The 25,045-nt window shown below is 43.4% G+C and overlaps 1 protein-coding gene and 1 long non-coding RNA gene across 8 annotated transcripts in view; one reads left to right on the top strand and one right to left on the bottom strand.

The window, feature by feature from the left end:
* Window positions 1–25,045, top strand: part of PIGN (phosphatidylinositol glycan anchor biosynthesis class N) — a 92,138-nt gene that overhangs the window by 55,972 nt on the left and 11,121 nt on the right. For all 7 annotated transcript variants that reach the window (XM_079984929.1, XM_079984927.1, XM_079984924.1 and 4 more), the window contains 9 exons: window positions 4,204–4,312; window positions 6,319–6,421; window positions 7,789–7,891; window positions 9,623–9,709; window positions 11,730–11,785; window positions 13,442–13,517; window positions 16,227–16,300; window positions 19,508–19,550; window positions 22,191–22,243. In XM_079984929.1, the coding sequence (XP_079841055.1) occupies window positions 4,204–4,312; window positions 6,319–6,421; window positions 7,789–7,891; window positions 9,623–9,709; window positions 11,730–11,785; window positions 13,442–13,517; window positions 16,227–16,300; window positions 19,508–19,550; window positions 22,191–22,243 (704 nt within the window). The remainder of the gene's footprint in view (window positions 1–4,203; window positions 4,313–6,318; window positions 6,422–7,788; window positions 7,892–9,622; window positions 9,710–11,729; window positions 11,786–13,441; window positions 13,518–16,226; window positions 16,301–19,507; window positions 19,551–22,190; window positions 22,244–25,045) is intronic.
* Window positions 23,252–25,045, bottom strand: part of LOC307221024 — a 115,404-nt gene continuing 113,610 nt past the window's right edge. Inside the window, exon 2 of the long non-coding RNA XR_013841291.1 lies at window positions 23,252–24,800. This is a non-coding gene — a long non-coding RNA (uncharacterized lncRNA). The remainder of the gene's footprint in view (window positions 24,801–25,045) is intronic.

Here is a 25,045-nt window from a genome sequence, read left to right as displayed (position 1 = left end):
CTTATCTTTGGCTACGTGGTTGGTACAGCCAGAGTCGATCACGAAGAAACTCCGCCCACGTTGACTAGAGCAGCGAGAGATCAAGGCTTTTGAAGTAGCAGGTGCTTGGGGATTTCGTCCTCCTCCCCCTCTGCCTCTGAAGTTTCCCTTTTTCTTTGAAGATTTCTTGCAGCACTGGAAACTCAAATAGCCTTGTGCTCCACATGAAAAGCACCGCTTCAACTTTAGTGCTTTAACAGCAGCAGTTTCACTTTCACTTTCCCCTGCTGAAGACTCAGGCACATTTTCAAGCACATTTTTAGCAGCTCAGTCCCGGCTTTATCTAACAGCCTGTCTGCGATCCCACTCATTCAAGAGCATGCTAGACACATAATCTTCTGTTAGCCGGTCACCAGGCATTGTAGAAATCTGGGCAGCTACTCCATTGTAAGAATCATCTAGGCTATTTATCATCAGCATTGCAAACACAGCCTCTGAAATAGCCAGGTCTCGCTGAACAAGGTCCTGTCTGAGACGCTTTAACTGAGATAGATGGCTAGGCAAATCACCACCTTTCTCCAACAGTAACCTGCACAGCTTCTTGAAGAAAATCACACTGGAACCAGCATTTTGTCTCAGATGCATATCTCTCAACTTATGCCAAACAGCTTGTGCAGTCTCTTGACCCTCTAAGTTCACCAGCAAGTGGTCTGAAACACTCAAAACAATTGTCCCTCGGGCTTTCATATCTGCAGCATGCCACTCAGCCCAATCATCATCATCCTTATCTGGAGGGTCATCTTCTATCGTGTGAAATAGCTTTTCCCTCTGTAAAAACGCTTTCATCTTAACTTGCCAAACTGCATAGTTTTCAGGCGTGAGGAGAGGAAAGGACATAGCCATCTGGCCAGAATGTGCACAGGCCATGTCTGCTATTACTTAGAGCAAGACACTTCCCTCGTGCAAACACAGATAAAGCCTTGGACTTCTTCAGCCACTCTCTCTCCCACTCAGAGCGCAATTAACAGGCAAACAGGGATGCTATCTTCTTTCTTTGGCAGTCAGCAACATACCTCAAGCAGCAGCAACAGCAACAGCGGCAGCTTGAGCACTCTGCTCCAACACAGCTCTGCTTCTAGGCACCACAAATCAGTCCAGCATGCAGCCTCCGTTCCGCCGTCCAGCGATCAGCAACAGACACCTCTGGCGACTGGGACGACTGGGATGACTGGAACAACGACTGGTCAGACGACTGGGACAACGACTGGGCCCATAACCGATGTCAGCATCGCCCTTGAGCCAGTGTACCAACTGAACTCATGCACTACAGCCCCGACTGGGCTAGGCAAGCTGGGTAGCACTGCCAGAGACCTCCTTTCCCACAGGAACTGGTCACAGTGCTATGGACTCACAGCTTGGAGCTGAGAGCACCGGATTCACTGTCTCAATAATACAGTCGTTGCGCAGCAGCGTTTTGCAGAGTCTTGCAGAGTATAAACCACTCGGAGAGCAGCTCTGTAAAATATCCTCCTTTATTCTATAACTACAGCTATAATACAAGACTATATACAGAGCTAAATATTCTGAGCATAAATCAATGCTGTACTCTGAGTGCCTGCAGCTGCTCTTAGCAGCAATCTTATCTATAAACACGATCTCTTGCACTCTCTCTCCGACACACTGACTGACTCTCTCTCACACACAGATTCACTCACTTGACTAATTAAGTAGAGAGCAGTACATTGCTCCTCCTCTCTGTAGAGTCAGCAGAGACCTCAGGAGATTCTCAGGAGATTCTTGGGTATGGGAGGGGTGAAATCTCCTCAGTCACATGATGGCACACCAGGCAAAGTTTTATTAAACCAGCATAGAAACCTGTGCCAGATATCTGCTGCTTTGTGATCTACTCTAATTACCTCTCTAATCTGTAACACTGTAAGCTTGGAAATGGACTCCTATTGACAGGTCTACCTCTTAAATAAACTTTGTTGAAAGCCTTCCTCCAAAAGTTTGTTTCGTTTCCCTATTTATTCTGCCTAGGTGAAATCAAGCGTGAAATGCAGTTATGCAAGTATGAATCAACAGTTTGCCGTGGGAGTTGCTGAATACTTTACGGTGGCATCCAAAACATAATGGGGTTATACAATACTTATTGCCTCCAAGAAAACATGAACAACTGAAATATGTTAAGCAGTATGTGGTTCCTAGAGCTTCTGCATTTTTAGATTTTTTTATGTTGTTCTTAACTTTTCTTGCTGTGCCCAGGATTATGGAAAAAGCTTGCCAAGTAGCCTGGGCACAGCAAGAAAAGTTAAGAACTACATAAAAAAATCTAAAAATGCAGAAGCTGGACAGTATTACTGAACATTTTTGCAAAAGAGCACTGTTGCTACATTGCATTGAAACTACTGTATATATTTTTTCCAAGCAAAGCAAACCAGTCTGACAAAGTGAAAGGATAGATTCTGAATTGTATGTTAAGAACCAAATAACCTTTGGGGAGAGGGAGACATCCTACAAGCCAATTCTGCAGAAAACTAAATTGAGATTGGTACCATGTAAAACCACAGGAACTGCATGAGCAGTTCAAAACAAATAACCTGACTGCCTCCATATGAGCTACTGAGCTCGTATAGAGATGGAGTTGGGGGAATTGATGCCAGCAAGAGGCTGCAAATAGCCTGGCTCCCAACTCCAGCATCACTGTGGGCAAAGCAACAGTTACCTGTGACACTGTGGTCTGACCTCCATCATTTCCCCAATGATGCTGAATTATTCCAGATCATGGAGCCCAGTGCAGTTTGCACTGAGTGGTAGGAACCCTTGAAGGTCACAGAGCCAGTGTGGTGTAGTGGTTAAGAGCGGTAGACTCGTAATCTGTTGAACCGGGTTCGTGTCTCCGCTCCTCCACATGCAGCTGCTGGGTGACCTTGGGCTAGTCACACTTCTTGAAGTCTCTCAGCCCCACTCACCTCACAGAGTGTTTGTTGTGGGGGAGGAAGGAAAAGGAGAATGTTAGCCACTTTGAGACTCCTTCGGGTAGTGATAAAGTGGGATATCAAATCCAAACTCTTCTTCCGGTCTTTGCCATCACCTGCTACCTAGTCTTTTTTTTTTTAGCTGCAGGTGTTGGGGATGGGACCTTTTGCATGCAAACCATTGCTCTACCACCGGGCTATTGATGTTAGAATTCCTGCTCCATGATTGCAGTCATGGGATTTTTGTCTATCACATGACGGTGTATGTTTTGACTCCACAGAGTGAGAAGTGATGGAGACAGGATGTTTGTGTTACTGTGTTCCGTGAAGCTGGACTATTGTCCTTTGTTCTTTTTCTCTTTGCTGTCTGATGCTAGAGAGAGAGGGAGCCATGTTGCAGTGCTCCGTGTGTGTTTATATGTAAATAAAGTAGATTAGCCAAAATGCTGAGTTGCTGAGGTCTGATACGCAAGCTGCAAAGACTCTGCGGATCCCTAAGTGTGCCGATGTCTGTTGGCATCGCTCGCTGTGATGTTCGGGCTGAAGAAAGCTTTTGAAGCTCCTGAACGATTGACCAGGAGGGAAAGAACATGCCAGTCGGGCATGTGTCTCTGCCAGGGTCCTACTCGAGTGTAGGATGAGCTCCTGACAATTATCCCATCCCCTAAAGGAGCAGGAGATGCAGAAAATGTGTCATTGTAGGAGCCAGCATGCTGCAAAGCTTATAGAAAAGCTGTTGTGATGGCGCACATGTGTCCCACTGCTCTTTCATACTGGTAGAGGCTATTTTTTTCCTGCTGGTTAAATGGGATAGCCAGTCGTATCTGCCCTATTCAGATCAAGAACTTAAGTCATGTAGGGCAAGTGTAGATTCACACATCACATCTTGAATCCTACTGTGCATTTCAATGACAAATATCTCTGTGAAGCTGTCGGTTGTACATGCTCATTTACAGGACCAGAGTTCCCCATAATATATACACATAGCAGGGCATGATGGGTTACATACTATTTCATTCTTCATGGGGGCATTGGGAACCCCAGCCATTTAAACACATGTCCTCAGTGGGAGAGCTGTACAAGTGTCTTGCCCTTTAAACATGGGTGCTTTTTCTAGCTAAAAGTGCCAAATCTGCTTCCGTTTTCTTTCTTTTTGACGGTTTTGGTTTATACGCTTAAGTTTTGGTGTCTTTGCAGAATAGTGGAACCACCCAGATTAATTGCTCCCTTTCCTTTCCTTTATTAGTTTCTCAGTCTGGCACTGTCAACGTACATCGTGAACAGTACTCGCAGTAGTCTTCACAACAAACAAGGCCTGCCTACAGCAAATCAGATTATTAGCTGGACAACGTTAGGTAAGCACTACTTTCCTTAACTGGGATTATCCTGGATGCAGAGCTCCTGCTGCTCCTCCCCCTGCTGGAGGGAGACTTGAATCTTCGAGGTCGAACGATGGGGCGGTTTCTGCTGCCCCCTGCCCTCCCCAACCCAATAAACTTTCCCTCAGTTCAGAGTTTTCTGCTCATGTCAGCATTTTTAAAAAAACGTTCTATCTTTTAATCTATTCACCAAGATTATTTTTTTGGGGGGGGGGAGTGTTACTATGCTGCCCCCTTTCCCCCTTCAGATGTCATTTTTCTTTTCTCTTTAATTGCAAGCAAGCTTGGTTGATGTATGATCATGGCTACAAAGTGTAATAATATAATAATGTTACACATACACATAATACACACACACACACACACAAATAAATAAAATAAAATAGGCATTCAGGTTTGTAGCCAGACAGTCATGCCACTGAAATCAATGGGAATTAAGGTAGTCATGACTACCTTGTTCCAGTAGTGTCCAGCCCTACCTCTTCTAAATAACCCACCTTTTATCCCACCAAGGTCCTTAATGCAGTCATGGGAAAACTGTAACCGCTTTGAGATTTTTTCCTACAATCAAGTGGTATATAAATTTTATGAAGTAAAGAAATGCAAATAAAAAACTGGGATTATCCTGGTCCGGCATGTAAAGACATGTATATAGACACACATTTCCTGCTATTTAAGAGTTTCACCTGAAGGGACATGTCCTTGACTGGCAGCAGCTGGTTCCAGAAAGATAATGTTCTGTGATTATACATAAATAGAAGTATCTATAAGCACCATCCTGCAAAAAAAGAAAAAGAGAATATTAGCACCCTCTTCAAGCTCACATGAGTGATATAGATTTAGAATTGGACTGGGGTTTGGAGATTAATAGCTCAGCCTGGCGTTAATGAGATGCATCATTAACTAGTGTGGAGTTCAGATGCATAGCGTCGATGCTGCGAAAACTGGAACTGGAAGAATGCTTTTTGTTCTCTTCTTCCAGTTGATATTTTGCTCGGTGCCTCTCGCAATAAGGCAGGCTTCTTCCAGCCTCTAGGTCAGAGCTTTCCAAACTGTGTCACAAAACGTGTGTTGGCTGCAGGGTGTAGGTGTGTTGTGCGAATGCTCCCTGCGCTCCTCCTGGGGCTGGAAAGGGGTTAGTTTAACCTCCGGTTTGCTAGTAAAACTGAATTGCTGTGTCGCGAAATGATGCATGTCTAAAAAGTGTGTCACCAGTGTGAAAAGTTTGGAAGGCTCTGTTCTAGGTCTTCCAAGCTGTTTCTCTCTACAACCTAGCAGTTTGAAAGCACGCCAGTGCAAGTAGATAAATAGGTACCACTGTGGCAGGAAGGTAAACAGCGTTTCTGTGTGCTCTGGTTTCTGTCATGGTGTTCCGTTGCACCAGAAGCGATTTAGTCATGCTGGCCACATGACCCGGAAAGCTGTCTGTGGACAAACGCCGGCTCCCTCGGCCTGAAAGCGAGATGAGCGCCTCAACCCCACTGTTGCCTTTGACTCGGCTTAACTGTCCAGGGGTCCTTTACCTTTTACCTTTCAAGCGGTTTCTCTCTACATTCCGGCTTTGGCCCCGTTCATATATACATAGTCATTCCAGCAGCAAATTACTCCTTCAAGAGTAACAACTCAGGCATGCTTACTTCAATTGTCCACATAAGCACGAATGTGCCTGGTCATATAAGGCTATTGGTTGAGTGGTGCAGAATCCTGTGAAAAAAGTTATATCCAAACTTGGCCACCTCTTTTCATGGGGTAAACTCAGAATCGTTGTATCAGATGGTCTTTTTGTTTTGTTTTTGCTGTGTGGTGAATATTCCACTGCATTCAATTCAAAGAGTGAGGAAAGAAACCATTTTCCTGCACCCTAGCTTCTAGGAATGTGAATGCAAACTACACAAGTCATACATTGCTCCCAAGCTTTACGAGTCATTGAGGGGGGTATTCAAATATGTTGGTGTTGACAGATGATATTGTGTTTATTGCAGGTTTGTCCTTGGTAGTTCCACTGCTAAGCCCGACATTTCTTTTCCCGAGGTTGCTGAGCATATTTCTTTCCCTGATGTCAACATACCTTCTGCTTAGTACAGGGTAATTCTCTCTCTACTTTATAAATGAAATTCCAGCATATATTTTTTTTGCTTTTCTCTTGCCTAAGCAATTTTAAAGTCATGTATTTTCATTTTGCCATATTCTTGTCATTCTTCCATTGCATTTAACCAGTAAGACGTAAAGTTCCAGATGCTGCGTGTGTTTAAATCTCATTGCCGACGTCGTGGAGTAAACATTTAGCCAGTGATTTGTATGACACTCTGAAACATTTTTCTGTAGCTCCTTTGATTGCATTGATTCATGAGAACACATATGGTAGCTAACACACACACACACACACACACACACACACACACTATGATTTCAAAATACAGTAGAAACCAGAAAGTAAAAAAGAGGAAGGGATAATCAGCACAGGGGGATCAAATAAAAACAAGTGTTTGAATCATTCAGTTTTCACTTCTTATGATCTCCAACAGCATTTGGAGATAAACAACAATTCAATCCAAAATTTGTGAATTTGACACAGAAATTTGAAGAGATGAAATCCCTGCCCCCATTGATTACTTTTAAACCTATGCTTTTAAATAAAGCATCTTGGGGGTTGGTTGAAATATTATTACTAAAAGAAAAGGGCAGTGAATCCAAATGTAAAAAAAGAAGAAGTTTCCCCTAGTATTTCAAATGTAATAATAGAGTTGCATGGAATGTCACACTGAGGTTTATATTTTTAGCAAGCTGCAATCAATGCCCTTTCTTGTGTCATAGTATTTTAATACAGTAGCTCTCAAAAAGGGCTGCTGGAGGAACGACTGGTTCACTCTGTAAGTGTGTGTGTGTGTGTGTGTGTGTTTTCTGAATGCATTCATCTTTTGACCACTGTGAAATTGGCTCCCTGTAGTGGAAAAGAAGGCAGTCACCTTTGATGGCAGTAGCCATTTTGAATTTTTCAAGCATCCCGGCTTTCTGGGAACAACAAAATGTGGCCATCTTGGTTCACTTCTCCCTAAAAATAATTTTGCCACATCCACAAAACGTTGCTCAAACAAAACAACTAATTTCTAAGGAGATGATGAATTTCTGAGGCTGATAAATAGTACTTGCCAGTTTACCAGAACCCGACTTGAAGGTAACAATTTCAAATGAGGAGAGAATTGCCAAGTAAGGGCAATATTTCTTCCACCTGTTTGGCATTTTCTGTATGAATCGGAACAATATGCAGGTAACGTGAAGATGGAGAGCTCAGCTTGACTGTGGCCAACACAGTTGTTGAACAAGTTGCCAAACCACCGCCCTGCCACACACCAAACCCAACCTAGTAGCATTTGTTATGGAAGAGTGGTGGAGGAAAAATAAATTTGATGCCTGGGTTGTTGATTTTTAATTTCAAATGTATTTTGACGTAGATATGAAGCACTTTTCCCCCTGGTGTTGGCTTTGTTGATGTTTGTGTGGATAAATATGGAACAAGAAGCAGTACAACGTTACGGCATTTCACCAAAGCCAAAGGTAACCCTTATTTTCACCTTAGGTAAATACCACTTAGACATTTAGTTGCTAGGCACTAACTTTGATTAGACTTTGTTGCTTCTGGTGTATGTGTTGTCTAGGCATTATTTGGCTAGGCATTATTATTCTCAAATAAAAGAAAAAAGGATTCTCTTTTCCCTCAACTAGGGTGGCCCAAAAGGGTCATGAACCAAGGAGTGCTGAAGCAAAATCCCAAGTACCAGCAGCCATTTCCACTAGGCAGATGCAAACTGATACCCATAAATCCTCAAATCTTACCATATGTTTAAAATTGATGGGTGGAAGTGGGAAAGGCCCAGGGCTTTTAAACCCACCCTTTCGGCCAAGCATAGGCAAACTCGGACTTCCAGATGTTTTGGGACTACAACTCCCATCACCCCTGACCACTGGCCCTGTTAGCTAGGGATGATGGGAGTTGTAGTCCCAAAACATCTGGAGGGCTGAGTTTGCCTATGCCTGTTTTAGGCTGTGGTCATGTAGCATTCAGGTTGGTTGCAGGGGTGAAGATAGCACAGGCAGATCCCATAAAATTCAATGTAACCCACTGGCGCAAAGTCCCTAGCAGCTACACTGAGAAACTAGAGCAGGTGTGGAGAGCCTTTGGTCCTCCTGATGCTGCTGGACTACAACTCCCATCAGCCCCAGCAAGCATGATGGGAGTTGTGGTTCAGCAATATTTGTTCTTCTTCAATAAAAGTCGGGGGGAAAGGGAGACCAGAACAGGGTATTTTAATGCCAGCACCATCACAGAGGTGTCTGTGGAGGGAATACAGTGGTACCTCGGGTTAAGTACTTAATTCATTCCGGAGGTCTGTTCTTAACCTGAAACTATTCTTAACCTGAAGAACCACGTCAGCTAATGGGGCTTCCTGCTGCCGCTGCGCTGCCGGAGCACGATTTCTGTTCTCATCCTGAAGCAAAGTTCTTAACCCGAGGTACTATTTCTGGGTTAGCGGAGTCTGTAACCTGAAGCGTATGTAACCCGAGGTACCACTGTACAGGTATATTGATTGAAAATGTATTTTATTGTCACTTTTGAATAAGTGTTTTCTGAATTTTTTTAAAGCAATTTCTGGAGGGCCAAAGGTTCCCCACACCTGAACTAGCACCTAGGAGAATGACAGAAACCAAACCATGCTTACTCTCTCTGGAGGTAGCTCAGTTTGCTCTGCAGTAACCTGGCTGAGTGCTATTATCCAGTTGAGTGCTCTAATGTGGGAGCAATGGAAATAAGAAGTTATTAGGTGCTATGCTGTCAATCCACGTAAATCAACACTGCACCAGAGGGAAGGAATTAACCGGCAGTCGCGAATATGGCACCTCCGTTGCTTCCCGCTGTAGCTCACTAGAGGAGAATGCTTCAGCTGCAAAAATCACCTTTTTTCTGAATTATGAAAATACGTCTCCTTCCAGGACGTTTGGGGAAAAGCAGGAAGAAATAAGAGAGCAAATGGAAAGTTCGGGGAGTTATTTCCTTACCTAAGGCAGCAGAAGCATTTCCACTTGATCATCCTGCTTGAGCGATAACTTTATTGAGAGTCATTAAAGTATAATAAAACTGTTGGGGAAGATGCTTTCATAGCAACAGACACGGGCTTCTGTAAAGGAATAACTCTTTAAATTCTCATTTGCTCCCCGGAAAATATACCTTTAATATCAACAGGATAGCAGCTGACATCGTGGCATTGATTTCTCTTCTCTCTTTTACAGCTTGCTGCTCTCAGCTTTTCATACACTAATGATCTAACACAGTTCCGACAACTTCATTTGGATGACGTCCGGCGATCTTTTTTCTTCGTATCCTTTTTCTTCCTTGAGTGAAGGCCTGGTTGCAATGCAATGGGTTGGCTTTTCATTTTCATTCCCCCCCCACCCACCCCCCAAAGCAAAATCTTGGTTTCTTAGGATGGGCCTGGCTTGGAATGGTGGATAATTTTATAAGCAAAGTGCTTGTCATTGGGACAGAAAGCATACATGTGGCCTAGGACCCACATACCTACGGGACCACCTCTCCTGGTATTCCCCGCAGATGACCTTAAGGTCCACAAATGACAACATTTTGGAGGTTGCAAGTCACAAGGTGGTTAGATTGGTCTCAACTAGGGGCCAGGGCCTTTTCAGTACTGGCCCCAACTTGGTGGAACGCTCTGTCACAAGAGACTAGGGCCCTGCGGGACTTGACACCTTTTCGCAGGGCCTGCAAGACAGAGCTAATCCGCCTGGCCTTTGGTTTGGACTCAGTCTGACCCTTATGTTTCCCTCCCCTTATGGTTTTGATCTATGGGCTACTTTTAAAATGAGGCTGCATTTTAAATTGCATTTTAACCTGTATTTTAAATTGGTCCCCCCCCCATTATGTTTTTACTGTAATTTTACTGGTGTTAGCCACCCTGAGCCTGGCTCTGGCCAGGGAGGGCGGGGTATAAATAAAATTTATTATTTATTATTATGAGGAATGAAAGTTTACATAATCATGCTGTTGTTGTTGCATTGAGCCAATATACTGTGCTCAGTTTTTAAAATTAAAATCTTAAAATTTTAAAACGATATCCAGAAAAGCTTCCCAGTTAGGACTTGTTATTGGCCTTTGGTTAACCTGTTTTTCCATGAGTTTATTCATACTGCATATATTTAGCATTCTGGCACTTTTGTGGTTTTGTGTTTTTCGTCTCCCTCTTGTCTTACACAGAAATTGTAGGTATGAATCTCAGAAGAAGAGTTTTGCTCACTATATCATTGGGCCATTAAACACTTCTGAGAAGTACATGCTTTGGATTTCTTTATTTGCAGTTATGCAGGGCTCAGCAATTTTTTTCAGCAGGGGTCCACTCAGACCTTGTGGGGGACTGGACTGTATTTTGAAAAAAATAAATGAACAAATTCCTATGCCCCACAAATAACCCAGAGATGCATTTTAAATAAAAGAGATGCATTTTACTTATGTAAAAACACGCTGATTCCTGGACCGTCCGCAGGCCGGATTTAGAAGGCGATTGGGCCGGATCTGGCCCCTGGGCCTTAGTTTGCCTACCCATGCAGTTATGCTTTCCTAACAGTGAGAAAGCTACATTAATATATAGAGTGGGGGGACAATTCCAAAGCTTTGCAGGGATGCATATACTTGACGTCTTTATATATACATCTAAAAACTGAGGCTTGGGATTTAGGAGAAGGCAGTAAAGATCTTTCTGACTCCTGTTTCCCTTAATTTTTTTTAGTAAACATCAGCTACAGGTAGAGTTTAGGTTGTTACCTGAATGTTGAATCTAACGAGGTCTTGTTGAACAAACAAATGGGACCTGCTTTCACCCTGTTAAAATTCGAGTAGTCCTACCCCTTTTCTTACTTTTCCTATTGGACAATGGAAACTGATCAATCAGAACAGTTATGCTTTAAGAATAGTTTGGTTACCCAGCTACCGTTCACCTGACATGTTAAAAAGCATGTGACTCTAACACAATGTAAGATTGGGGGGGGGGGGGGAGGAATGAGCAGATGTTGCTATATAAAATTGGCTATTACATACATAGGCTTTGTCTTCCTGAAAGATGGGCTGCCAATAATATTTAATCTACCCATTAATTGTGATTGAGACAAAGCCATCTTTTTGGATGTCTAATCAAAAATACGTTCTAAAGCCTTTGCAAGCATTATTCCTCTCATCTCACTTTCCATGCACAGCTTGGTGTGTTTTGGATATTTTTACCATTATCTTATACCTGTGGTGCAAAGTTGTCATTGGGAACGCTAGCATGGGAAAGAAGTGTGACCATTTGCTCAATAAGGAGCTTGTTGTGTTTTCCTTAGCCCTACCCAGGTTTTCTTCCAAGTGACAGCCTTTTTCGGTACTGGAAACATAGCTTCTGTGAACAGGTAACTATTGTGAACTACGTCTAGAGAAGTTGGAAGGGGAATTCCATAAGTGGGGTGCCACAACAGAGAAGGCCCTGCCCTATGTCACTACATAATGGATTTCTCTTGGCAATCAAGTAGCGCCATCCTGTCACATCTTAACACATGAGTAGCCTGATACAGAGTGTCTGGAGGCGGTTGGAGGATGGATGGCGGCTAACAGATTGAGGTTGAATCCTGACAAGACAGTACTATTTTTGGGGGACAGGAGGCGGACAGGTGTGGAGGATTCCCTGGTCCTGAATGGGGTAACTGTGCCCCTGAAGGACCAGGTGCGCAGCCTGGGAATCATTTTGGACTCACAGCTGTCCATGGAGGCACAGGTCAAATCTGTGTCCAGGGCAGCTGTTTACCAGCTCCATCTGGTACGCAGGATGAGATCCCACCTGCCTGCGGACTGCCTCGCCAGAGGACTACTGCAATGCGCTCTACGTGGGGCTACCTTTGAAGATGACCCAGAAACTACAACTAATCCAGAACGTGGCAGCTAGACTAGTGACTGGGAACGGCCGCCGAGACTTGAAAGACCTACATTGGCTCCCAGTATGTTTCCGAGCACAATTCAAAGTGTTGGTGCTGACCTTTAAAGCCCTAAATGGCCTCTGTCCAGTATATCTGAAGGAGCGTCTCCACCCCCATCGTTCTGCCCGGACGCTGAGATCCAGCGCCGAGGGCCTTCTGGCGGTTCCCTCACCGCGAGAAGCCAAGTTACAGGGAACTAGGCAGAGGGCCTTCTCGGTAGTGGCTCCCTGTTGAACGCCCTCCCACCAGATGTCAAAGAGAACAACCACCACCAGACTTTTAGACGACATCTGAAGGCAGCCTTGTTTAGGGAAGCTTTTAATGTTTGATGTATTACAGTATTTTAATATTTTTTGGAAGCCGCCCAGAGGGGCTGGGGAAGCCCAGCCAAATGGGCAGGGTATAAATAATAAATAATAAATTATTATTATTATTATTATTATTATTATTATTATACAGAGGGAAACTCTACTTCAGATATCTAGTTCCCAAGTTGCAAAGGACTCCACAAGTGCCTTGAATTTGGTACAGCAACATATTGGTAGCTAGTGCAGCTCCTTAAGATCCAGCGCCTTGTGAGTCTAGCATGTTGAACCACTTATCATCCCCAGCACCCGGCCGAAGCTTCTGGATCATTTTCAAGGGCAGTCTGACATGCAGGTGCATTGTAGCAATCCAGCAGAAAGGTCACCAGAACAAGGGTATCTCATGAGATACTCTTCATGAAGCAACAGCAGAAAGTTGCTATGCAAGTACCAACATTTTTTGACTCTTGGCAGCCTGTTTAAAATAACTCTTTGTCTGTCCAAGTACTGACCTGTTGTGAAAGCAAACGGAGGGTGGGAAACATTTCGTAAAACAAAACTTTCGTAAAATAAAACTTTATAGCAAAAAGTAGCATCCAAGAACTGTTTGCTTGTTATGTAAAAAAATAGAGGCAGCCTATAAAACTAGAAGCCGTGTGACCTGAAAGGTTGTTGCATGATAATTCAAATGTTGATTGTAAGGGGGATGGGAAAACTCCTGTTTCCTAGTAGAGCATATTACTTGCAGAAAATACATAATGTTTGTTTTGGTTTCATTCTTGGTCTCTAGTTTTGATCCAACTTCAGTCCATTGCTTCTTGACTGTGTTCAGCCCTTTCCTGATGGGAGCCTTGCTGTTGTGGAAGGTTAGTAATTGTACCTTTAGGGAATGATGGGATCACAATTTTTCAATTCTAACTTAACTGTTCCTGCACAAATAGCCTATCTGCTCTTGTAAGACTTCTTAAATGCAAAATGCTACACACACACACACACACACACAGTGGAACCTCGGTTTTTGAATGTAGTCCGTTCCAGAAGACCGTTCAGCTTCCCAAACATTGGAAAACCGAGGATCAATGGGCTGGCTGCAGAGTAAATTGGAGAAAAATGAAAAACGTGTTTCGGAAGCCTTTCGACTTCTGAGGAACGTTAAAAAATATATATATATTCATGAGCTGTAAGGCAAGCTAAATAAAGTAAGTCATAGACTCATAGAATTTAGAAACCTGCAACCTTGGTATTATAATCATCAATCTTTATTATAGTCCAGAGACCCAACAAATCGTTACAAAGCAATACACAATTCATACAGCCTACCTCCAGGTTAAACAAGCATTTTGTTCAGAATATAGGGATCATTGGTTCTTGCAACCACCGATAAGAACTTTGCCACTGCTAATGTTCTAGCATTTGTCCGGTCTTCCAACAGGAACCTGACATAGTGAGCCTCTGATTTTCCTGGGAAAGGTACCAGCAAGGCTAATATCAGTTCAGCCCTGGCCTGCTCATATTTTGCACAGTGCAACAAAATATGTTTTATGGAATCAATGTCTTGAGCACACGAGCAAAGTCTGTCCTGGTAGGGAACTCCTCTCAACCTGCCATCCAACACTGCAGAAGGAAAGACGTTTAGTCTGGCTTTGGTGAAAAGCCTTCGATAGTTTGGTACTGTCAGGTTTTTAATGTAAGAGGTATTATCAACACCATGCTCTATCCAGCTAAGCTATCCAGGATGGCGGATGGTCCTACTGAAATAAGCAGAATTCCATATGAAACCTTGTTTGTTGCTGCTGCTTGTTGAAATAGATCATGATTGCCCTGGGGTGGCCATCTTTTTCTCCCACCACCTGCTATGGAAATCCCTGGGAGGAGGGTTGTTATCCATTGCAGGGACTTCTATGATCACATTTGTACGTATGCATGGCGGTTGTGGCAGCAGTCAAGCTTTCTAGCAGCCGTGGAGCACTTGTTACTTGTGAAAAGATCCTATATTCTGAAGGCAGTCCTTGGACCACTGTGTAAACCTGTAACTATAGGGTTGCAAATTTTATTGTTAATTTTTTATTATTTATTGAATTTATATACTGCCCTATACCTGGAGGTCACAGCACAAAATCAAAATACACTAGTACCTTAGGTTACAAACACTTTGGGTTACAAACTCCGCTAACCCGGAAGTAGTACCTTGGGTTACAAACTATGCCCCAGGATGAGAACGAAAATCATGTGCCAGCAGCGCAGCAGCAGCGGGAGGCCCCATTAGTGAAAGTACGCCTCAGGTTAAGAACGGTTTTGGGTTAAGAATGGACCTCCGGAATGAATTAAGTTCAGAACCTGAGGTACCACTGTATAAAACCACAATATATATATATATATATATATAATCAAAATAAAAACAACAACCTAATCACACACCCAAGAAGAAAAACAAACCACATTTTAAAAGGGCATAGGATGTCAATCAAATCATCCAAAGGCCTGTTTTTGCCTGGCGCCTAAAGGTGTATAATGAAGGCACCGGGCGAACTTCCCTGGGGAGAGCATTCCACAGGCAGGGTGCCACTGCAGAGAAGGCCCCATTCTCGTGTTTTAGTGCAGTTTAAAAGAAAGCCGCAAGAAGCGAAAGGGACTGAGAATGAGATAAATTGGGAACTGACGGATCCATCCATTCCTGTTCAGGGATACAGCATGTTAAACTGTGTTGCAGAGGGGCAGCATTGTGGAACAGGTAATGGATTACCCACTATCATCATGCATGTCGCAAGTCACACCTCCGGGCACAATGAGATAATAGCATTGCGCCCGCTCAGACCTCAGAGGATTGTGTTACACCAGCCTTTGCCAACCTGGTGCCCTCCAGCAAGTTCTGTCAGCGGCAGATAGGAGTTGTAGCCCTGGAGGGCACCAGGCTCGCAAAGGTTGCACACTGGAAATACCAAACATCACTGCAAACCAGCATTTACATTTGGAGAAAAACAGAGATTCAGCAAATTGGGAGAAACACTGTCTGGATTCTAAGGAACGAACAAATGAGTGAATTGTACCAGTCCTAGAGAAAATGGCTCAGAAAGTGGAAACACCTAGTGGTTTTCTGACTATTTCATGGGATGGTGACATTGGAAGCTGCCAAAGTTTCCTCTCTAAGAAGAGCAGTAAAGGCAGACAAAATACTGGCAATCTTTCTCGGCAATATGAAGTCGAGAACGTGCCCCAGAAGTTCCTCAGCAGGCAAATTTGTATGGGAAGTGTTCCGTGAAGGTAGAATAATTTGAAGAGCCCTGGCATAACACAGTAGTTTATTTCTAAAATATATACCGCTGTATTAGAATTGTAACAAGGACTATTAATATTCTGATTGCAATGCACAGAACCTACAGGGCCATGACTGAAGGCAACAGGTCTGTTAACTAGATAAAATGTTTGCATTCAAAACGATGAATTTTGTAAAGCCAACCTCAAGATGTGCTTGACTGTCTCTTTGAATACTAGCTATGTTAATTTGTGGCTGTTGGTTGTTGTTTTTTTCTCTGCGGTATTTCAATTAGCTTAATGTAATTCCGTGTCCTCGACAGATTGTAATCCCTTTTGTTCTTGTGTCATGTGCCTTTGAAGCTGTTCAAGTCACAACGCAGCTATCATCAAAAAGGTACAGTAAACACTTTTACCGAAGCAGCAGTTGCTTGGGGGTTCATTGGGGTGCACGGAGTAAACTGTCTGCAGCTATTTCTTTGTAAATCCCTGCAGCGAGTACAATTTTTCTTCATTCACTGGGTTCAAGCTTTATCAAATCTCTGACTATTAAAAAAAAAAAAAGCTTTTTAAAAAGCTGGTAGTGACTTGAGTTCCTGATTGCATCTATTTCACATACAGGGCTGGCCCTGCCATTTGACAGAGTGAAGCAACTGCAGATCTTCAGTTTATTATTATTATTATTATTATTATTATTATTACTACTACTACTACAAGGGAAAAGAAGATTTATTTGGGGGCAATTTACTTCTGTACCAGGTCATGTGGCCAGCATGACTAAGCCGTTTCTGGCGAACCAGAGCAGTGCATGGAAATGCCGTTTACCTTCCCGCCGGAGTGGTACCTATTTATGTACTTGCACTTTGACGTGCTTTCGAACTGCTAGGTGGGCAGGAGCAGGGACCGAGCAACGGGAGCTTACCCTGTCGCGGGGATTCGAACGGCCGGCCTCCTGATCGGCAAGTCCTAGGCTCTGTGGTTTAACCCACAGCGCCACCCGCATCCCATACCTCTATGTGGTCGCTGTTAAAAGTTTTGCCAGTAATTTTAATGACATGGTGATATCCAGCTGTGCATCTGCTTTGCAAAGCCAACTAAGCTTGTAAGCTAATCTGCAGGAACTGGATTTGTCAAATTTATAATGATCTTGTAAGGTATAATTAATTTACCAAGCTGACGCTTGGATCACGTGACCAGATTCTGCTTTTTTCTCGGAGGGGGATCATTTGTTAGAAGCCACCGTAATAGTCTTGCTCTGTGCTATGGAATAGCACATTTTAATGAAATTTCACACTGTAACTGATAGCGCACTTCTAATTATAATTCTTTACAATTAAATTATTATTACAGTTAATGGCCCATCTCCCTGCTACTAGGTCAGCTGTTTGCAGCGTTGTTTCAGTGCAAGTCGCTGGCAGAGCCAGTCATTAGCAATTTAGAGCGGCGTTCATGTGGCCTAATATTTCAGTCACTTAATGAAAAATAAAGATAATGAAAAAGTCTTTAGCTGTATTTCACTTTGCTTGTTCATAGTCCATTTCGTTCCCTGAAATGTGCTTTCCCAAACACAAATGATCTTGTATACCAAAGAATTGGATAACTAGTTTCTTGTGCCTCGAGGCTAAGTGGAACTCAACACTCATCCATTCGTGAACTTGGTGGAGGGTGTCTCTATCAGTTATTGGGGCACAAAAGAGAGTGGCTGCCTTATCAACCTGGAACAAATATAAATGAAAAGGTTTAGGGAGGCCATTAAGAACTGCCTTGGTTCTCTTGGGGAGTATTAAAGTTGTGAACAAGAACTTGTCTCCCTGAGTGGTAGGGAGACGCAGAAAGAGTCCTTTCTGAGAGGATTTGCAAAGGCTCTGGCTCAGTTGCTTATAGGTTGAACCACTAGAGCCATTTTCAGTTGCAAATGAGAGACCTGAAAGTCAATAATAATAATAATTTTATTATTTGTACCCTACCCTTCTGACTAGGTTGCCCCAGCCACTCTGGGCAGCTTCCAGCATATATAAAAACATAACAAAACATTAAAAAGCATCCCTGTGCAGGGCTTCCTTCAGATCATCATCATCACCACCATCACCATAATTTTATTATTTATACCTCGCCCATCTGGCTGGGTTTCCCGAGCCTCTCTGGACGGCTTACAGCATATCTAAAAACACAATGTCTTCTAAAGGTTATATAGTTACTCTTCTCCTTGACATCTGATGGGAGGGTGTTGCCACAGGGTGGGTGCCACTACCGAGAAGGCCCTCTGCCTGATTCCCTGTAGCTTCACTTCTCGCAGCGAGGGAACTGCTAGAAGAATCTCAGAACTGGACCTCAGTATCTGGGCTGACTTCAGGTACACAGGGCCTGAAGTCAGGCAAAATAATGCAAAGTGTTGCTCTGAAGCATTTCTAATATTTTGAGCTAAATATCCCTAGTTCAAGTCTAACATTTCATCTGCTACATTAGGCTGGATTCCTGGGTTCATTTCCTAACTTAATACAGCCCTTATTACACGCACTTACCTACCTGGAATTATAAGCATCGACTTCCACCACGTTTTTAAAGATATAAGCCTAAAGCTGCAGCAACAAAATAAAATGTCTTGGGTTTGTTTGGTTAATACATCATGTCAGCCAGGATGGGGTTTTGTTTTGCCCAAAGTAACTGCTTTGGTAATGGCCACAGAACTCAGCTTTGTAAGAGGAGCTTTGCTTTCAGCATACAGGTTTCTAATCCCTAAAGCTGTGGAAATCACCTTCACAGCAGGTGTGGCGAGTGGTTAGAGCCACTCTCACCAGCCAGCCTCCTTTCAGACATTTCAGACTACAATTCCTATCATCCACAGCCACCACAGCTGGAAGGCACCTGGCTAGCAAAGGCTGGATTTGAATGTTGGACAAGGATTAGGAATACCCCGTTTCTTACCTCACAGCAGGGCTTTTGCAAGCATAAAATGTGGCAGGTAGTGAGGGAGAAAACGATTCACACAGCCTTGAGCTCCTTGGAGGAAATGTAGGATATTACTTAGGGGGGCAGGAATAAACCTTGAAAAACTTGTGAGCAGTGCTTTGTGACATGTTGGAAATACAGAGAAGCTTAGCAGGGCCACCAGCCACAGGTAAAATCTCAGTGTTCTTCTGTTCCTCGTGAGCAGCAGATACAGAACCAAAATTTCAATAATTATCGTGGTTTCTTTTTTCTTTTAAACTTACTATGCCCTCAGCATTGCATTACATTTTTAGAAGCTGCCTTGAGAAGGCTCTGTCCTGAAAGGTGACTTCTCAATACTGCTGTTAAATACAGTAGAATAACAAAGGCTTCCACACAATTCGCTCTGTGAGCAACTGTAGGGAAATGGCCTTCCTTTTAAGCTTGCCTTAATACAGAATTTTGATCCCTCCTCCTTAGTTAGCCCAGGGTATGTATATCCCTGGTAACCTAAGACACATAATTCCAAGGAAACAGATGAAAGGAGAAATGAACTGCACCTCTGTAACACTTTTTGTCATATTATTGGGATTCTACGAAGCTTTGTTGTTGCACTGTTGAAGTATGAATTATGGTCTTCCTCTGACACACTGTCTCTCTCTTTCCCCCCCTCCAGGCTTTTTCTCATTGTTCTTGTGATTTCAGACATCATGGCTTTGGTAAGCTACTGTCGGACATTCTGTACAAATAAGATCAAAACCCAGAGAGCTCTGCTAATTCAATCAAGAGAAATCTGAATTAGTTTCAGACTTCAAAGTTTCTGGAACTAGGGCAGGGAACTGAATTGAAACCCCACATAAATTGCAGATGGAAATCCCTCCCTCCCCCACAAACCCCCTTTTCACAATCCTTTGTACATCATCTAATGAATGCATCAGAAGAGACATCATCTTTATTACTTCAGTTCTTCCACAGAGCTATTTTTAAGTTAGCGGTGCTTGGTTTTCACGTATTTCATACTGAATGTTCAAGCCTGTGAGTGAAAAGGGAATGCTAGATGCACCTGGGTGCCCAGTTTAATTTTTCTTCCTTTTCTTCCCTGCCTTCAGAACAAAAGAAAACTATGTCATGGTCTGCCTTAATTTTTCAAGAGAGATGCCTGAATTACCAGACAGGAAGGGACACAAACATGCACACACACACACACACACACACACACACACGAGTTAAGCGTGGGGGAACAGCATATTTCAGTATCCATCCTATAATTTCAGAACCACAGTTTATTAAAATTGAAACTGCTCTCTTTTTTTAATAGAGAAAGGGGGGGAAATGTCACGCAACTCTTCCCCGAAAGCCATTTTTGTTGGCTGTAACACAATTTACACTTTATGACATGGCTTGAAGGGATGTGTCTCTAAAGCAGTAAGGGGGAAAGGCCTGCTATTCTTCTGAGATTTTGCTTCCCACATCTCTTACCCTTCCCTGAGGACTTACTTGAAGTGACACCACCTTCTGCTTTTGTTATGTCACAACACCTCCTGCTTTTGTTGTGTCACTTACTTCATGGAGCTGCTGCCATCGGAGAAATGTGTCTAAGTGCTAGGCAGTCATAATTTTAATTATAGAGTAGTCAACAAATGTGATTAGGAAGGGGGAGTGTTAAAGAAAAAAATAAATCTGCATTTCCAGTCTGGGTCCCATTCTGAGATGTTTTCTCTCTCCGTCATAATAAATAAATTGCGAAAATTGCATGGGGAAATTGCCTGACCTGAATCAGTTCAGGTATTTTCTAAGGCCCAAAGTACACACTGCTAAAACCAAGGCAATTACTCCTTCATATATTGCCAATTCAGAATGGGATATTTATTGTGTTGTTGTTTTGTGGGAGGAATTGCGGAAATGACCATTTGGCAGTTAGAAAACGACTCTGCAGCCCAGAGGCCTGGCTCAGAGTTGAAAAATGGTTTCGCGTCACAGTTAACAACTTTTGCCGCGTGCAAAGTGTAATTAATTGTAAGAGATGTAAATAGTTTTATCGTTTTGTTCTCATGGTGTCTTTTTAGTGCTCTACTATATTTTTATATTGTAAATTGACTTGAACGGTGTTCTCCAAATGGACAGATATTATTGCAAGATATTTGCAGCTGTTGATGGGAGTCTCTCTCTACAGCCTTGCAAACAGAGCAGTCTTTGCTTCTTCCCCTAGTGCTGCTGCAGGAGATGAGGCAGATCACACTGTATGCATGACTTTGGGTAGCTCCTTAAGTGTGCATAAAGGTAAAGGGACCCCTCACCATTAGGTCCAGTCATGGCCGACTCTGGGGTTGCGGCGCTCATCTCACTTTATTGGCCGAGGGAGCCGTCATACAGCTTCCAGGTCATGTGGCCAGCATGACAAAGCCGCTTCTGGCGAACCAGAGCAGTGCACGGAAATGCCGTTTACCTTCCCACTGGAGCGGTACCTATTTATCTACTTGTACTTTGAGGTGCTTTCGAACTGCTAGGTTGGCAGGAGCAGGGACCGAGCAACGGGAGCTCACCCCGTCGCGGGGATTCGAACCGCCGACCTTCTGATCGGCAAGTCCTAGGCTCTGTGGTTTAACCCACAGTGCCAGCCGTGTCCCTAAGTGTGCATAAGGTTTTACATTATTGGTGTAACCAGTAACCATTTAGAACACGATGCACGACACATTCCCACCTTTGCAAGCTGCACCAACAAATTGGGTAGGAGAACCTGGGTGTGATTACATTGTGGGCTTCCCCCCTTTCTTTCTAGACATTGCTACGGAGGTACAGGGAAGAGACCACAAGGTTGCTGCTCTCAACAATAGCCATACACACTTTGTAACAACTACAGTGGTACCTCTGGTTACGAACGCTTCTGGTTATGCACGCTTCGGGTTACGAGCTCCGCTAACTCAGAATTATTTGCTCCTGGTTGCGACCTTTGCCCCAGGATGCGAGCGGAAATTTGCGCGCCAGAGGCACACGTGCAGCGGGAGGCGCTATTAGCGAAAGCGCACTTCAGGTTGAGAACGGTTTCTGGTTATGAACGGACCTCCAGAAGTCCGTTCGTAACCGGAGGTACCACTGAACCTTGGCTCAGAGAGTTCATAGCACAGCAGGAATTTGAACCTAGCCCTCTCCTCTTCAAGTCCACTTCCTTAATTGCTTGTATCCTGACATGTTTGTTGTTCGGTTAAACATTCTCCGATGAAGCCAGGTCACCTTTTACTTCAAGAATTAAATGCCCCCAAATGAACGCCTGAAACATGCGTTTGAGTCTTGTGATTCTCATTGTGCAACGTTTATTTACCAAACAACATGGTGTTCTTTGTTTTTCTCTCTCACCTTAGCACTTCTTCTTTCTGGTTAAAGATTATGGAAGCTGGCTGGATATTGGAACAAGGTACAAAGCATTTGCTTTCCCCACCTCTCCTCCTGCACCACCTTTTCTTCCTCTTTAGCCGTAACACTGCCTCTAAAATAAAGCCAACGATTAAGCTGTGTATTTCTTAGTTCAATCCCTATAGTTAAATGCTGTCTACATATCAATCAAGGCAAGTGCTTCCATGCTGCTTCTACCATCTCCCTTCCTTGCCTATAAATGTTGATGGTGATATATTTTATTTATTAGTGTCCGTTTCTTGCCTTGTTCAGTTGTTTAGTGTTTAACTGCTGTGAAACACTTTGCCTGATGTCCCTTCTCAGCCCAGGTCATCTTGAGAATTTTTATTTCCCATTATTGCCCTTCAGTCATTGTCTTAAGGTAAATACCATTTTTAACAGAATCGGAAGTCTTCTCGCCACTCCTCCCCAGCTTAAGAGCTTCCAGTTTGGGTTTTTTAAGTTCACAGAGAGGAGTTTGCTGAATGTTCACAAGGCTTCTGGTTCTGGGAATTGATCCCCACCCCCGATAAATAAAAACAGAAAAGATTAGTTGGATGCGGAGTGTGTTGTTCACAATCAAGTATGGTAAAATAAGTGGTAAATAGGAAGTTTTGTTTCCGGAAATTGTGCAATTCCCTCTCCTGCTTCCATCAGTACCTTCTTCAACCAACATGGTCTTGTTCACTTTCTCCCAGAAGTGTTTTGCCCTGAGGGAGATGCTCACAGCCCCGGCATCCGTGGATATTTAGTTGGGTCCAGGACATGGAGGACAGTATATAGAAGTTATTTCTAGTCAGGCCATCTATATCATCTGCTACATGCCTTTTGAGTTATTTATCAGTTGGCAGCGACATCCTGCATCAGTTGGCGCACATCCTGCAACTACGAAACACTTGGGACCATTCTCCTCAAAACAGTTTTCTTAAGGTGCCATATAATTATTTTATTCAGTGAAGCCTTTTCAGGAAACTGGTCTAAGCCCAGAAAACAACAGATACTCTTTCAGAAAGATTCTTTCCTGCCATAATTTTATTTGGCGGTTGGAAAAAGGTCAGTGTTTGTTAAAAAGGGGGTGGGGGTGGGGAATCCAGTGATTGTGTGTGTGGTGAATTTTCCAGAACAGCTAATGATCTCACTACTTCCTTATTATATTTTATACAGTGTATTATTGCGGCATTTATGATCTGCAATATATTTCTCTCATTACTTAACAAGCCTGCCATTTTTTCTGCTTCTCACAGTTCATAGATGGGGATGTTAAGTGATACCATACCTTGATACCAGTCTTAGTGGTACAGCTGAGTACAGCAGCCAAGCCAGTGCAAATCCCCTCCCCACATAAACCATAAATTCTCAACTGCCTCTTCAGATATAAGGACGGAAGTACATATCCCAATAAATATGGGGCTGTCTCATAGCGAATTCTCCTCTGTACTATGTAGTAAAACTGATATACTGCCTGTTCTCACCATGTTGTATGTTTCCCCAAACTTGCCAGCATCAGCCAGTGATAATGAACGTGATGCCTTTATGACATAGGCAAAGGTTTGAGGGTGGGGTGGAGGGGTTTTTTTGCACATAATGGAAGGCAAAAAAGAATGCATCCATCCAGTGTCTTCCTATCCCATAGTCATATCTTTCCAGCAAGTTCAATCCCACTGAATTATATATGTTATTACTGACCTTCAGCCAAGGAAGAAGAAGTTGTATATTTGACGTTATTGTAATTGTGAACCCCATCAGATGTACAGCATAAAAGGAAATCAAACCTTGCCAAGCTGTTATAACTAGATACTGCCTTTTTGTTCAGCAAACGTGGCTTTTTGTTTCCCTTTAAAATTACAGTGCTACTCCTGCATGAAAACTAATTTTCCAAGCAAAGCTGCCTGCAGGCATTGCAGTACTGGTTGCTGATAGCCTCAGATATATTGGCAGGCTGCCATTATGTGATAACAAATGGAGTAGGAATTGCTTTTAATTGTGTTCTATTTGTAGCATGATTTCTTTCCTTCAGCAGCGTTTTTGCTGAACATTTTGTGTGTGTGTAACTAAATCTAGAGCAGCATATAAGGGAGGAACGAGTGCCATACAGTACTTATGACTCCCTCACTCCAGTCCTTTCCAGATGCATTGGTACTGGTTCACACTGTTCATCCAGTGACGTGATGAGTCGGGTGTATGAGTGAGCTGTTGCAGATTAAACGCTGCTGACAGAATGATCACATCTCATAGAAATCATAGAAATGTAGAGTTGGAAGGGGCCACAAGGGTCACCTAGTGCAGTGCAGGAATCTTTTTGCCCAACTTGGGGCTCAAACCCACAAACCTGAGATTAAGAGAGCCAGTGTGGTGTAGTGGTTAAGAGCGGTGGACTCGTAATCTGGTGAACCGGGTTCGTGTCTCCGCTCCTCCACATGCAGCTGCTGGGTGACCTTGGGCTAGTCACACTTCTTTGAAGTCTCTCAGCCCCACTCACCTCACAGAGTGTTTGTTGTGGGGGAGGAAAGGAAAGGAGAATGTTAGCCGCTTTGAGACTCCTTTGGGTAGTGATAAAGCGGGATATCAAATCCAAACTCCTCCTCCTCCTCCTCTTCTTCCTGCTCTACCAACTAAGCTATCCCAGGGACAGATTTTGTTTTAGGCAGCTGGTGCCAACCCAGCACTCACCTGTACTCCACTCAGCTGCCTCCCACATCCCCCAAAAACGAGGTCTGACGTCTCACTTAGAGAGAAAGCCTGACTAGCACCATCAGTAACACATACGCATCCTGTGGCAGAGAAAAGGGAGAGCAAACCACATCAAGGTTTTCATCATCCAAGG

The sequence above is a fragment of the Podarcis cretensis genome (assembly GCF_951804945.1).
Source record: "Podarcis cretensis genome assembly, chromosome: 7".
NCBI lineage: Eukaryota > Metazoa > Chordata > Lepidosauria > Squamata > Lacertidae > Podarcis > Podarcis cretensis.
This window is presented reverse-complemented; position numbering and strand designations above follow the sequence as displayed.